This window comes from Mobula birostris, chromosome 25 (genome assembly GCF_030028105.1).
Source record: "Mobula birostris isolate sMobBir1 chromosome 25, sMobBir1.hap1, whole genome shotgun sequence".
Taxonomy (NCBI): Eukaryota; Metazoa; Chordata; class Chondrichthyes; order Myliobatiformes; family Myliobatidae; genus Mobula; species Mobula birostris.
The window spans coordinates 11,990,533-12,005,198 of record NC_092394.1 but is presented as its reverse complement, the minus strand read 5'-3'; the positions used below and the strand labels follow the sequence as shown (position 1 = coordinate 12,005,198).

At 44.2% G+C, this 14,666-nt stretch overlaps 1 protein-coding gene across 15 annotated transcripts in view; it reads left to right on the top strand.

Moving 5' to 3' along the window:
• The first annotated feature begins 5,147 nt into the window (after window positions 1–5,147).
• Window positions 5,148–14,666, top strand: part of msi2b (musashi RNA-binding protein 2b) — a 639,735-nt gene continuing 630,216 nt past the window's right edge. For all 15 annotated transcript variants that reach the window (XM_072243487.1, XM_072243483.1, XM_072243482.1 and 12 more), the window contains exons 1-5: window positions 5,148–5,377; window positions 5,674–5,714; window positions 6,086–6,167; window positions 6,554–6,638; window positions 14,400–14,441. In XM_072243487.1, coding sequence (XP_072099588.1) covers window positions 5,316–5,377; window positions 5,674–5,714; window positions 6,086–6,167; window positions 6,554–6,638; window positions 14,400–14,441 — 312 coding nt within the window. In that variant the 5' untranslated portion in view covers window positions 5,148–5,315. The remainder of the gene's footprint in view (window positions 5,378–5,673; window positions 5,715–6,085; window positions 6,168–6,553; window positions 6,639–14,399; window positions 14,442–14,666) is intronic.

The window sequence follows — 14,666 nt, the reverse complement described above, 5'->3', positions numbered from 1 at the left end:
GTTGCTCTGCGATTCTGCATTGTAATAATCTACACAAAACAAAAAGTTTTTTTGTACTATTCTTATATACCTGGATTCTTTAGTATCCAGAAATCCACCCTTAGGTAGAGTCCTAGAGTTCTGCAGTACAGACAAAAGGCAGTCAGACCTATTGCTCCACTTTAATGACTCTGTTTTAAATACAATCAATGTCTGAGCCTCCACAGAAATCTGTGGCAGAAAATTCCAGGTTCTCTACACTCTGTGAAGAGTTTCCAGATTCTCTAATAATAATAATAATAATAATAATAATAATAATAATGGTAAGTACTTTATTGATGCAGAGTGGGAAATTATTTCATTACAGCAGCAACACACACTTAATAATGATAAATAATAATAACATTAATAATAAATTAACTAATAATAAGGTACAAAATAGTAATATCCATAGTAACAATTTACCAATATAATGTATGAAATAATAAACCAGAGGCTATTGTACTATCATATCTGTTTTCCTGTTGCACAGAGATGAATCACTGTATATGCTTATTGCACTTGTGTGGTGCATGGCCAAGTGGTTAAGGTGTTGGATCAGCAATCTGAAGGTTGTGAGTTTGAGCCCCAGCCGAGGCAGTGTGTTGAGTCCTTGAGCAAGGCACTTAACCACACACTGCTCCAGTCCACCCAGCTGAAAATGGGTACCGGCAAAAAATGCTGGGGGTTAACCTCGCAATAGACTGGCATCCTATCTGGGGGGGAGTCTCGTACCCTCAGTCACTTCACACAATGGAAACTGGCATAAACACTGGCCTGATGTGTCTATAAGGCTCGGGACAGACTTTAACTTTTTAACTTAACTTAACTTAACATTTGGTAGGAAAGGTTTTCTGTAACGATCCTTGTGACAGCAAAGCTGAATGTGTCTATTCGAAAAGGTGCTCTGCTGCTTATTCAGTAGGTCACAGAGAGGATGTGCCAGATTGTCCATAATGGATAACAGTTTGTTTATTACCTCCTCTCCACCACTGACTCTTTTGAGAATTCAGGAGCAGGTGATTCCTCCCTCACCACTCCACAAACTTGTCCACCGTTCTTCTGTACTCCGACTCCTGCCCATCTCTGATACACCCAACCACCGCAGAGTCATCAGAGAACTTCTGCAAGTGACAAGACTCAGATTTGTACTGAAAGTCTGAGTCCAGGTTGTCACCAACGATGGATCCAGCCTTTATGATGAGTTTATTTAGTCATTTTTGTCTCACCAGCACCGATGCTGCTCCCTGAACATAAAGCCACAAAGAGGACTGCACTCGCTACAACAGACTGGTAAAAGATCTCCAACATCCTGCTGCACACATTGCAGGATTGCCACTTCCTTAGAAAATAGAGTCTGCTCGTCCCCTTCTTGTAAACAGCATCGGTGTTGGTTTTCCAGTCAAGTCTGTTGTCAAAGTGAACACCCAAGTATTTGTACTCCTCCACCACTGCAACTTGTTCTCAGGACTTGTATATAGGACCCAACACAGTCCTCATCCTCTTTAAATCAATCACCATCTCCCTGGTTTTGGCCACATTCAGGAGCAGGTGATTCCTCCCTCACCACTCCACAAACTTGTCCACCAGTCCTCTGTACTCCGACTCCTGCCCATCTCTGATACACCCAACCACCGCAGAGTCATCAGAGAACTTCTGCAAGTGACAAGACTTAGATTTGTACTGAAAGTCTGAGTCTGAGATAGGACAGTCCCTCTACCCTCTGGGTGAAGAGTTTCCAGATTCTCTATTCTCTGGGTGAAGAGTTTCCAGATCCTTTACCCTCTGGGTGAAGAGTTTCCAGATTGTCTATCCTCTGGGTGAAGAGATTTTGTTCTTGTTTCAGTCGTAAATACCCTTAGTTTAAGATTGTGTCCCTCTACTTCAACGCTCTATAGCTGGAGATAATATCCTCACCAAATTTTCTGGCAAGCCCTATAGACCAATTTCACATTACAGGTGAAATCTAATGTTGATCTGCTGTAACATTGAGGCCGTAATGTCTATGAGTCTGGACTGGAGGCCACGGGTGGCCTCTGCTGGGGTTGGAGGCCTATGTTTGTGAAGGGGTGAGAGGGTGGAAAAAGAGATAGTTTTACTGTTGCTGTCTTGTTTTGGGTTTTCTTGTTGCTGCTTGCGCTGTGTTGGCGTTGAAATGCATGACAGCACTTGCGGGCTGTCCCTTGTGCATCCTTAGGCTGTACTGGTTGTTAACACAAACGATGCATTTCCCTGCATGTCTCAATGTACATGTGATAAATAGATCTGAATCTGAACGGATGTATTAACGACTTTTGGATCATTGGCCAAAAAGGAAGCCAGGAAAACAACTTGTAAAAATGTTTATTGCTAGAATGCAGTGTGAATCTGTAGGAACTGTGCTGCAGGAACCCACCAAGACTACCCAGACAAAACTTTGAAACCCTTGACCTCTACCAGCTAGGACAAGGAAGGAGGCACCACAGCCTAGGAACTTTCCTCCCAGTCACATATCATCCTGACTTTGAAGTATTCAAGATCGGAATTCAGGATGGTTTATCAGCATCCTTCAGCACAACGGTGTAAAGGAGAACAAAATGATTGGTACTCTGGATTAAAAAAATCACAATAAGCACAAAGAACACAATTTTAAAAGCCCCTCCTCAAATCTCAATAATTATCAATATAAAAGCAATCCTGTAGAAACAATGTACTGTTATAGACAGTATATACCAGCTACATATTGTATTTACATAGAGTTATTGTATATACATTAAGTGACACTAGGTAGAGGTGGTGGGGTTGGTTAATTGGTGGAGTGGTTGATCAGACTGTGTATAAACACCACTGTAAATACAACACTGTTCGTTCACCACTGTTGGGTCAGAATCACGGAACTTTCTTTCTCATGGTGTTTTGAATATAACCCCATCCCTGTACTCCTCTCTGGCAAAGGAGTCCAAAACTGGAGGGCGTGGATTGAAGATGAGGGGGGAAAGATTTAAAAGGGACCTGAGAGGCAACGTTCACACTGGGTTAGTGGGTATGTGGAATGACCTGGCAGAGGCGGGGACAACTGTAAAATAGTTCCATGAACACAAGAGATTCTGCAGATGCTGGAAATCTTGAGTAAGATTGGAGGAACTCAGTAGACCAGGAAGCATCTGTGGAGAAGAATAAACAGTTGATGTTTTGGGCTGAGACCCATCATCAGGATTGTTACACAGTTTGGAAAGTTTAAGAGGGATATGGTGAAACACGGGTAAATAGGACTAGCTTAGTTAGGCAACGAGGTTGGCACAGACAAGACGGGCAGAAGGGCCTGTTTCCGTGCTGACTGCAGTGGCTCATCGCCATCGCCACTTTCCCAAGGCTAATTATGGGCGGTGAATGAAATGTTGCCTGAGCCTGTGGAATCTGCATCCCATGAATGAATGGGAAAAAGTTACCTCCCTCCACAACTAGACAAAGTCTCATGACTACCCTTCGAATGAAGAATGATGTCATGTCTGTGCGGGAGACTTTAGGAGAACATAGAACTCTAATTGAAGAAGAGTTTGGGATTATTCTTAGCGTCCTGTTCTATATCTCTCCCTGAAACGACAGCAACAGTTGGCCATTCGTCACCGGCGGTGTTTGGTAGAGCTAACGGCTTTTCCTTAACCTGTTACAACTAGAATATTTTAACCTAGTACTTTCAGACATTTCTGAGGTGGCGTGGGGTTCTGTGTTAATTTAGAATTTCCATTCATTCTGTGAGAGGAGGGGGAATATGAGGCGAAACTTTGCTCAGATCTTTATTTGACTAAAATAGACAAAGAAGTCTGTGGGAAATAATGGAAACGAGAAAAACGAGGAACGATTGGGGAGTGAAAATATCTACGCTTCCATGCCACAAAGAAACTGTCCCCGTGTTTACAAACAACCGCTGACAATGGCTATATCGGCTTAAAGGCCAAAAATATACCGTTTTCCCTAAACTCGCTTTATTTCGTGTGACTTTTGCATTTCAGCGTTTGACGGAGTAGTTAAAAACCTCTTGCTGGGTCGAAAAAGGTGTGTATGACAATACTGTTGAAACTGTACATGTATCCCCTCACATGATCGGAACATCATACAATAAATATATTTTACTGTATGCATTAACACAAATAATCCTGCGCCCTCGCAATCCTGGTAAAGCCAGCCTGCCAACCCGCCACTCAGACTTAAAACACAGGATTAATTCAACGAAGCAAAATCTGTGGTAGCAAATCAGTGCACAGTGAAATTCCAGGCATCTACACCGGGCTTCCAACTGTAAGGCTGGAGTGGGTTTTCTTAATATTGGCTGAATAATCAATGCTTTGTTGTGTGTTCATTCTTGAGTAAAAGAATCAAGATTAAATGGAGCCGGAAGGAAAAGACAGTGGGGGAAAGACGACGTTGTAAAATAGTGTAATTAAAGTCTAAAAGGGCGGCTCGATAGGAAGGTTAATTGCGTTAATCACCCACATGCAACAATTCATTTGTCCCTAGCGCGGGGGCTGCAGATCCAGATGTTATTTAATGTGCAACCGATCTTTCACGGTGGATTTTATTATAAAGCACTTTCTGACGAGTTTGAAATCACTTGGTTCGTTTTTTCAGAGGCGACCTGTCAATCACACTTCTCCGGGACTGCAGGCAGATTCGACGTCCTCCCGCAGTTTGCACCGAACGGTGAGGAGAACAGGGAAAAAAAAACTTCTTTCAAATATATTTTATTTTTTGCAAAGTATCTTTTTTCTCTCTTCCCGAACTGTTGTGCAATGACGTCATTTGCATCGATGCCGCTTTCCATGACAACGGGGCGCGAGCGGACCAATGGCGAGGCGCGCAGGCCGGCTGTCAATCAAACGCGGCGCCGGGGTGGGAGGGTGTGTGTTTGTGTATTTTTTTTGGCAAGGCGGTGGGCGGAGTCCCGGCGCGAGCTGGTGCGGGAGGGGGGAGGGCGAGAGAGGGAGAGCGGGACAGCGATGGACAGCCGCGCCGACCAATCGCCAGGCACGGCGGCGCGGCGGCGCGCGGGACGCGGCCAATGGGCGGCGGGCGGTGGGAAGGCGACGCTTTCGGTCCACGGGCTGAGAGAGGCAGCTGGGGGGCGTGGCTTCGGCACAGTGCCCGCCCACGTGGGGGGCTCAGGCAGCGGCGGCGCTCGGACCGAGCTGATCCCACGTGTGACGAGCTCATTCTCGGCTGCGAGTCGACTCTCTGAGCGGGGCTGATCTCTCTATTTTTTTGTGGGGGGAGCTCCGCGCGTGTGTCTATGTGTGTTTGTCCTTTTTAGTTGCTAGATCATGGAGGCAGACGGCAGCCAAGCCACCTCTGGCAGTCCCAGCGACTCGCAACATGACCCAGGGTATGTTCTGACCTGACTTTTATTTTTGGTTTTGTTTCTGTCTCTCTCTCTCGCTCTCTTCCTCTTCTCTGGAGACTCTTTCCCCTGCACCTAGTTTTATTTTAAACTGCACTCTGTAGAATGGGCAGGCCCCTTTCTTCCACCTCTCTCCCTCTCTCCTCCTCCCTCCTACCTTTCCCTCCCTCCCTCCCTCTCTCTCTCTCTCTCTCTCTCTCTCTCTTCCTTTTTAGCTCTAAGTTACACGTCAAAATGGCCGATCTGACATCTGTGCTCACTTCTGCTGTGTTTCCCCCCAGTAAAATGTTTATCGGCGGCCTCAGCTGGCAAACATCACCAGGTAAGCGAGCCCGGGCAAAGTATTTCTCAATTTATTTCTAGCGCTTTTTAAAATATAAATAACCTTGCAATGGAGGGGAGGGGAGGGGGTGGGGAGGAGAGGTGGGGTGGGTGATGAAGGAATGGGAGGAGAGGAGGTGTGAGGAATTGAGCGATCGCTCTTTAGTTCCAGTTTTACAAGGTTGTTTTTGATTGCGGCCGGGTTATTGTAATGGTAACATCATGGAGTTCCTTTGGTCCTCTAGACGACCCCTACGTTCAATTATTGTCTCTTAAGTGCATCTGAAATCTCCCACTGCCAACATAGTAACCGGCTTTCCCCCTTGTATTTTGTCTCTCTCTTCCTTTCTTTTCAAATTTATATTTTTACAGACAGCCTTAGGGACTATTTCAGTAAATTTGGCGAAATCAGAGAGTGTATGGTAATGCGAGATCCGACCACGAAACGGTCCAGGTAAGATCGCGAATTTTACTTTATTTTTTTTTGTTGTTGTGGGGAAACAATTCACGGATTTAAAACAAGTTTGATATTGATTACATCTTGAAGACCGAAAGTGCGTCCGCTTATAATTGTGGCTCTGTTTCCAACCTAAGAGTCTTTGAGCAATGAGCTTATTTTTTGACATTGTCCTGATGTTTGGAGGTGATACTTTGTGTATATCAGCTTCGCATTTTTTTCGCTACGTTTGTAGCCCGTTCTCTCTCTCTTTTTCTCTCTCTCTCCCGCTTTTCCACGCTTCGTTCCTCGAAGCGATATTTTGATACTTGTATTTTTTTAACCCCTCTTCCTGTTGCACGTTTATAGACTCATCGTGTTCTTGTTTCTTTGTGTCATTTCAGAGGCTTCGGTTTCGTTACGTTTGCCGATTCTGCAAGTGTAGATAAAGTCTTAGCTCAGCCCCATCACGAACTAGATTCAAAGACGGTATGTTTGTGTGTTTCTGTCTCAATTTCCTTAAGTGTAAAATTGTAACGAGCTGTTCCCCCACCCTCTCTCTTAAGGTCATTTATGCCCGGTGTGTCTTTTGTTACTGGAAATCAAAAATATCTTCCAATATTAGGTTCAAATGTGAAAATGTACATTGCTACATCTCGAGTTAGTGTTGCCCCCTCTTTAAGAAGGAAGATACGTTTGATGTCCTGCCTAGCCCATCGGAACATCTTAACTGTCACTCTCATGTCAGCAGCATAAATTGACAATCAAACCACCCAGTGGTCGATTAAATTGCCTGTTAAATGGAGGTCTTGCAATTAAATTCTAATCGCTTTTCAAAGCGGTACGATCAAGATGAGACGCAAATGGCAGACGGTAAGGGGTTGATTCTGCACTGAAGTAAAGACAGGCAAATTCCTCCCCCTTTTCAAGAGATGCGGCTCTCCAACTTGGAGCAAGCAGAAAGTTTACTGACACCCCAAGCTGAGCCTGACTGTGAATCGCATGAATGAGTTGCTTGTTGACCATGCTTTGTTCTTGTGTCGTGGCGTTCTTGTTTAGTGGCGTTCTATACCCTTTCGACTTTGTTTTAAGATTCAGGGCGGGAAACCGATCTGTTGGGGTAATCACCTCGAAAGGAGAGCCTGTTGTTTACAGTTACATTAACGTTTTATTTAGGTAATGACAATCTCCAGAAATAGTTGTTTTTTTTCTGTCTAGTGCCTTCTAGAAGACTTAGTTTAAAATATCCTTTCTACGTAGTTAGAGCTAACTAACTAATCGTAGTCTCAAAAATAACTAGTTCATAAATTTGCAACGTAATATTTAGACAGTGCTAATTTTTGTAGTTTGTTTAAAAGGCGAATGACACAGAAGGCTAGTCATGAGTAGATAATCCATTTCTAGTTTTAGCACATTTTCCCAGTCCTTTTTTTTACCCCTCCTCTCTGTGTGTGCGCGCAATGAAACAAAAATTCTTCAGGGTGCGAAATTGGTTTCTCAGGCAACTTCTGCTGACAGTGGGTGAGATAATTAAAATTCCCACTCTTTTAAATTCTGTTTAGTAGGCTGGATTTGATGCCCTTGAACCACACGAGGTATCGGACTGCACAAAGGAGATTGAGTTCAGAGTTGGAAACACCTTAGTGTTGAAAACATTGTATGGGGAATAATGAAGTGTTTGAGTTTAGTACATAGTTTTCACTGAAGCATCATTCCTACTTAAAGGAGCTGTGGTACTGACCTGTTTTAAACACTAGAAGGTGCACACTGTATGTGTACAGTTTTTTTTATTAATTTCTTTAAAAGTCTTAGAAATGTCAGTGGTTTCTTTTCTACTTTATGGCCTCTCTGCTTAGAATGCCTCAGTAGGAGTGCTGGGTATTCTGTGCCACCTCTGTTCCCTTTGGTGTTGGGTGTTCATAAGAGAACCAGATCTTTTCATGATTGTGATAATAGTATGTTGGAACTAGTGTCTATTGAGGAAGTAATATTGTTCCTGCAACATATCTGGTTTGCTTCTGATGAGATGGTTATCTTTTGTATTAATATATTCAACTGAAAATGACAAGACATAGGAGCAGAATTAGGCTATTCGGCCCATCAAGTCTGCTTTCCATGCCTGATCTGCTTATTGAGATTCGGTACAGAATGGGCCCCTCAAGCTTCACGATCTGGCAACACGATTTAACCCTAGTCTAATCAGGGGACAATTTATAATGACCAATTATGCTACCAACTGGTACATCCTTGTGGGAGGAAACCCATACAATCACAGGAAGAACGTAGCAGGCAGCGGTGGGAATTGAACCTGTGTCGTTGGCACTGTAAAGCCCACGAGGTCACAGGGAGAACGTACTACAAATTCCTTACAGGCAGCGGCGGGAATTGAACCCGTGTTGTCGGTACTGTAAAGTGTTGTGCTGACAACTATGCTACTGTGTTGCCCCACATTATCCCTCTCAACTCCGCTGTCCTACCTTCTCCCCATAACTGTCGATGCCTTGACTAACCAAGAACCTGTCAACCTCTGCTTTTAAATTTACCCATTGACTTGGCCTCCACGGCCATCTATGCCAATAAATTCCACAGATTCACCACCCTCTGGCTAAAGAAATTCCTCTTCTCTGTCCAGAAGGGATATCCTTGTGTGCTCTCTGGTTCTAGACTATCTCACCATAGGAAACATCCTCTCCATGTCCACTCTGTCTGGGCCTTTCGATATTTGATAGGTGTCATAGGTTAGAGTGTTCCCTGGTGCTTGTCCTGCATTGTACTTATTGTTTGGGGGGGGGAGGGGTATAGGCATCAGAGTTGAGGGGATTGTGGAATTACCATGCATTTTGGTTATCGCCTAGACTCCAGAGAGTAAGGTTATGGTGATGCTTTCCATCAAATCCTTTATCAGGAGTACAGTTTGGTGTGTCTTTTGGGGAGAGGTTGTGAAACTTATGTTTGAAGCTGAACTCGTATGTGTCCTGTGCAGATTCACAGGCTGGTGCCAGGTTTTTTCCAAGTTTATTCCCATGCAAGTAATTGGGGCAGGGACTGGTCTGGATCATATGCTTTGCTGGTTATGGTTTCATGCTGTGATGATGCTGTTAAGAATGAGATTTTTATGGGTGGAAGTTTACACCTATAGAGATATTTCCAACAGAGACGATTTACCAGCATGTGTTGTGCCTGGATTAGGGAGCATGTCTTGTGCATAAAGGTGGAGCGAGCTTGGGCTTTTCTGTCTGGTGCGAAGCAGGATGAGGGGTGTACAAGGTGATAGTGGACATAGATCAACTGGACAGCAAGAGACTTTTTTCCTAGGAAGTGGCTAATACTGAGGTATTAGGAGGAAAGTACAGGGAGGTGAGTAATTTTCAGAGTGGTGAGTGCATGAACCACACTACCAAAGGTGGTGATAAAGGCAGATACTTAAAGATCTCTAAGATAGGCACATAGATGATTGAAATATAGAGGGCTAATTTGGAGGAAAGGATTAGATTGATCTTTGAATATCTTATAAGGATGGCACAACATTGTGGGCCGAAGAATCTGTACTGTGCTATAGTGTCCTATGTTCTGTGTAATAATGCCTGGGTAATCTGTGTACCAACGACCTGACCTTATTTCAATTTTTGTAGACAGATTTTAATGATGAGCAGAGGGCTTTTTTTGGGGTTCGTATTGATTAGTTTCCTGAAAGTGGTGAAGAAGGGCATGTGGCAAGCTTGCCTTCATAACTCAGGGCATAAAGCAGAAAGTTTGTGATGTGACGCTGCAGCTTTACAGAACACTGGTTAAAACTGCATTTGGAGCTTTATGTGCAGTTCTGGCTACAACAGGGGTGGCCGACATTTTACATTACATGCGTCAAATTTTTCACTCGAGTTCAGATGCGCCATACAACTCTTGTACCTCCATTCAATTCTTGTGAAAATATGTTAATATAGAACTCATGAGTGAAAAAATTGGGACGCATGGAATGTAAAAGGTTGGCCACCCCGGTACAACATTGTAGGAAGTTGTAGTTGTCCCTGGGGGAGTGCAGATGAGTTTCACCAAGACTTTGCCTGGATTGGAGGTCTATGTCTACAGGGAGAGATCGGATAGGCAGGGCCTTGATGAAGAGTCTCAGACTGAAATGTTGACTCTTCATTCTTAATTCCATAGATGCTGCCTCACTCTGTTTTACTGTGGGTTTCCAGCATCTGCAGAATCTCTTGTAATTAGATAGACAGGGTTCGTTTCCCCATAGGCAAGGGGGACTGAGAGGAGACCTGATAGAGGTGTATAAGATTTTAAGCAGCAAAAATAGCACAAGTAGGAAATCTTTTTCCTGTGGTGTGGGTATCACAGGGTGGTGGGGTGGAGATAACGCCTCTACCGAAGGAGGTGTAAGACGCTCCTTCCCTCTGCTAGCCTGCAGGTCACCCTTGGGCCAGGTGTAGCACCTGCTTAGCTCCCCGATCAGGGTCATGGGAGTAGGTGGGTAGTCATATGAGCAGCTGGTGCATATCACAAAACTAGGTTATGTGACCACTGACACCAGGCAGGCAATCTCTGAAGAGTATTGATAATGGCCAGGCTCACCTGTCTTGTAAAGACACTGCCCAGAAGAAGGCAATGGCAAACTACTTCTGTAGAAAATATTGCCAAGAATGATCATGGTCAAGACTTCGATTGTCCACATCATATGACACGGCACATAATGAATGACACGGTGAAGGGATATTGAAAACAAAAGAGCATAGAGAAGTCAGATTTGTGAGAGATTTGAAGGGAAAAGATTTTTTCTCCCCCTGCACAGAAGTTAATATCTGGAACTCACTACCAGAGGAGATGTTTGTCAGAGTCAGCTACAGTCATGACACTTAAGCAACAATTAGACAGGTATTTAAATAGACAGGGCACACAGAAGAATACAGATTGCGTCTGTGTGAATTGGATTTGTGCAGAAGGGCAAAAAACTGGAGCTGTGAGCTGGAATTTAGGTCTGTCAGGGCTCTAGAGGAATCTTAAAGCTTCCTCCCTGTCTCTCTTTCTCTCCCCCCCCCCCCACCCCGATTGTTCTTGCTCTGACGCTGATTTATTATTATTAAGTAATTAACTTGCAGCAAACTGGGCAAAGTTGATGAAAATGTGGGAAGAATTGGGGGGGGGAATTGAATCATACAGGTTTAATATTAACAAGTAGCTGATGGACTTGCTGGGTCGAAGGACCTGTTTTTGTGCTGTTTTCTAATTCTAAATGATGTTCCTGCCAAGGTCCTCTCCCCTGTGACTTTGTTGTTGTTTGTTTGGTTTTTATTTTGAAGTGTTGTCCCCTTTATGTCGGCAGCTGGTTCCTGATATTTAGAGCATTGTTTAGAATAGGGTTGATAAGTTAGCCTTTACGGAATGGTGGAGCAGACTCGATGGGCCAAATGGCCTAATTACATTATTATTATGAACGTAGAACATTACAGCACAGTAAAGGGTCATCACCCCCCCCTCCCCACAATGTTGTGCCAACCTTTTAACTTCTCCAGATCAATCTAATCTTTCTATCCCACATATCCCTAGATTTCTCTTTCATCTGTGTGTCTGTCTAAGCATCTCTTAAATGTCCCTAATGTATCTGCCTGGCAGGCGTTTCACTCCCCCACCACTCTCTATGTAAAACTAAATGAATGAATGAAACCTGCCTCTGATTTTCTTCCAATCACCTTAAAATTATGTCCCTGGATTTTGCTACTTCAGCCCTCGAAATAAAGTTCTCTGGCTATCCGTTTGATCTGTGTCTCTTATTTAAAAAAAATTGTGCTTTACCTGCTGATCTGCAGCAGTGCACAGTTGAATCTAATAATGTGCTCATTAGAGCATTGTCTCCCAACCAATCCCTACCTTCACCCCAGCGTATTCACCCCCCTCCCCCATTTTCCAGTGTGAAATAACAGTCTGCATTAATTAACCAGAGAAAAACTGCAGATGCTGGAAATCCAAGCAGCATACACAAAATGCTGGAGGAACTCAGCAGGTCAAGCAGCATCTGTGGAAGAGAGTACAGTCGACGTTTTGAGGAGTGGGAGGTCTGAGCCTGAAATGTTGACTGTACTCTTTTCCATAGATGCTGCCTGGCCTGCAGAGTTCCTCCAGCATTTTGTGTGTGTGGCTTTCATTGACCCCTCTGAGGTACTGAAACTGATTTTAAAAAAAAATTTGGATCTCGATTTATTTATTTATTGTCATACAGTGCGGAGTAGAACCTTCCGGCCCTTCAAGCCCAGCAATTCCCCTAATTTGATCCTCATCTAATCACTGGACGGTTTACACTGACCAATTAACTGGTCTTTGGACTGTGGGAGGAAACCACAGCACCCGGAGAAAACCCACGCGGTCATGGGGGAACGTACAAACTCCTTACAGGCAGTGATGAGAATTGAACCCGTGTTGCCTGCACCGTAAAGCGTTGTGCGAACCGCCGCACTACTGTGCCACACACAGTTACTTGCCTGCAGTTAATGTCTCTCTAACCGTAACTCCATATCCTGCATTCTGACCCAGTGTGCAATTTGAAGGACCAGGCATCCAAGAGGGTTGGTAGGGTAGTTTGTTTTGTGGCATTTCTGCTGGCCCTGTGCCTGTATGTACAGAACACCGAGCCACAAGGTTTAGGGAAGTTCCCAGTCCGCGTGGTGAATTTCTTGTGCTCTTGGAGTGGTGGTTCAGTGGGAAAATTGCCAGGGTCCTGGTGTCATTTCTGCCTCTGCTGGAAGTGAATTTCTATGGTTGCTGGGAGTTGTGACTTTCCATGGTTGAATAGCCAGGGAATATTTGTGTGGGAGCTAATGCCTTGTTATTTTAACTTTTGAAGGGTGACTTGGCCCTGAGTGTCCTCGTGTCCCACTAGGACTCAGTAAGTTTCAGATAGGTGTGGGACAAGATGTTCAGATGGGAACTTTTTCACTAAAAGTTAGTTATGCATGATTTGGAAGTGAGAGAGTGCCAGTGCTAATACAACTTCTGTTTTAAGAGTTATTCTGGTGATAATACACACAAGATTCTGCAGATGCTGGAAATCCAGAGTTACACACACATCTGGCATAGTGGTTAGCACAACTCTTTGCAGGACAGGTTACCTGGGTTCAATTCCCGCCGCTGCTTGTAAGGAGTTTGCACGTTCTGCCCGTGACTGTGTGGGTTTCCCCTGGGTGCTTCGGTTTCCTCCCACAGTGCACAGGTGGGGGTTTGCATGTGGTTAAGGAAGAGATCGTCAAAGTTTGGGGGGGAGGGGAAACACATCAAATGAATCGTGAGTCAGTTATTATCAAGTATTAAACGGATTCTGCAAATGCTGGAAATCCAGAGACCCACCAGTTGGTAGGTTAATTGGTCATTGTAACTTGTCCTGTGATTAGACTAGGATTAAACCAGGATGGGTGGGGGGTGGGGGGAGAAGGTTGCTGGGCAGCATGGCTCAAAGGGCTGTATCTCAATAAATAAAAATGCAGGAGGAGCTCAGCAGGTCAAGCACCATCTATGGGGAGGGTGTGTCACTCTGGTAGTACAGTGTAGACGGAATGAATTGGGAAGAGCTATGTGCTTTTTGTGCAAAAAAAAACAGGGAGGCTACCCAGAGGCATGTTGGCAGTGAATGTGGTTGTGGAATATGCTGGTGGGGGTTTACAACCAGCATGTGGTTCATAGTGAGTCAGTTATTAGCAAGTATTAAACAGATTCTGCAGATGCTGGAAATCCAGAGTAATGCACACAAAATAACAGAGGAACTTGGCAGGTCAGACAGTGTCTATCTGAAGGAATAAAATGTGGACTTTTCAGGCTGAGACCTTGCATTAAGACTGTTGAAAGGTCTCAGCCAGACACGTTGACCCTATTTCTTTCCATTTTGCATATTGCCCTCTTGCAGGGGAGTTGCCTAGTCCATCTTAATTCCACAAGCAATGACTTAATTAGCTCATAAAGTTCAGAATGCATAACCCAACAGGAAAGAGAAGGTTTGAACTTCCTTGATCAGCAATTACCATTGAGTTAAACAACCGGCCACTAAATAGCATCAAGGCTTAAATAATCTCAGCCACGGTCTTTTAAAAGGAAAAGCAGTGTAGGAAGTGAGCAGTAACTAGTTCTCTGTGAAGGTCAGGCCTTGCCTTAAAGGTCTGTTCTGTGTTCATTGCCTGAGAAACCCGTGTTAGTATGAAATGGCCTGAAGCAGAGATGTTGCTAATGGTTTCCTCATTGTTCTCTGATTTGCTTCAACAGATTGACCCAAAGGTTGCATTTCCTCGAAGAACACAACCCAAGGTAGGTTGAAGATTCATTGCTTTCAGTCTCTTTCCTGGTTCTGCCTTTCTTCCAGGGCACGGTGATGTTTTGGCGGTGCTCTGTTGGAGTGAGTTAGTTTTCTGAGTTGGTGATGAATTCTTTTAATGATTGTGTCCACTCTGAGGTCCTGAGATGCTATGTTTGTTTGTGTTTTTATTTTATTCTGATTCGCAGCCTTGACCTGTGGCTTCTCAGCCGTTAACA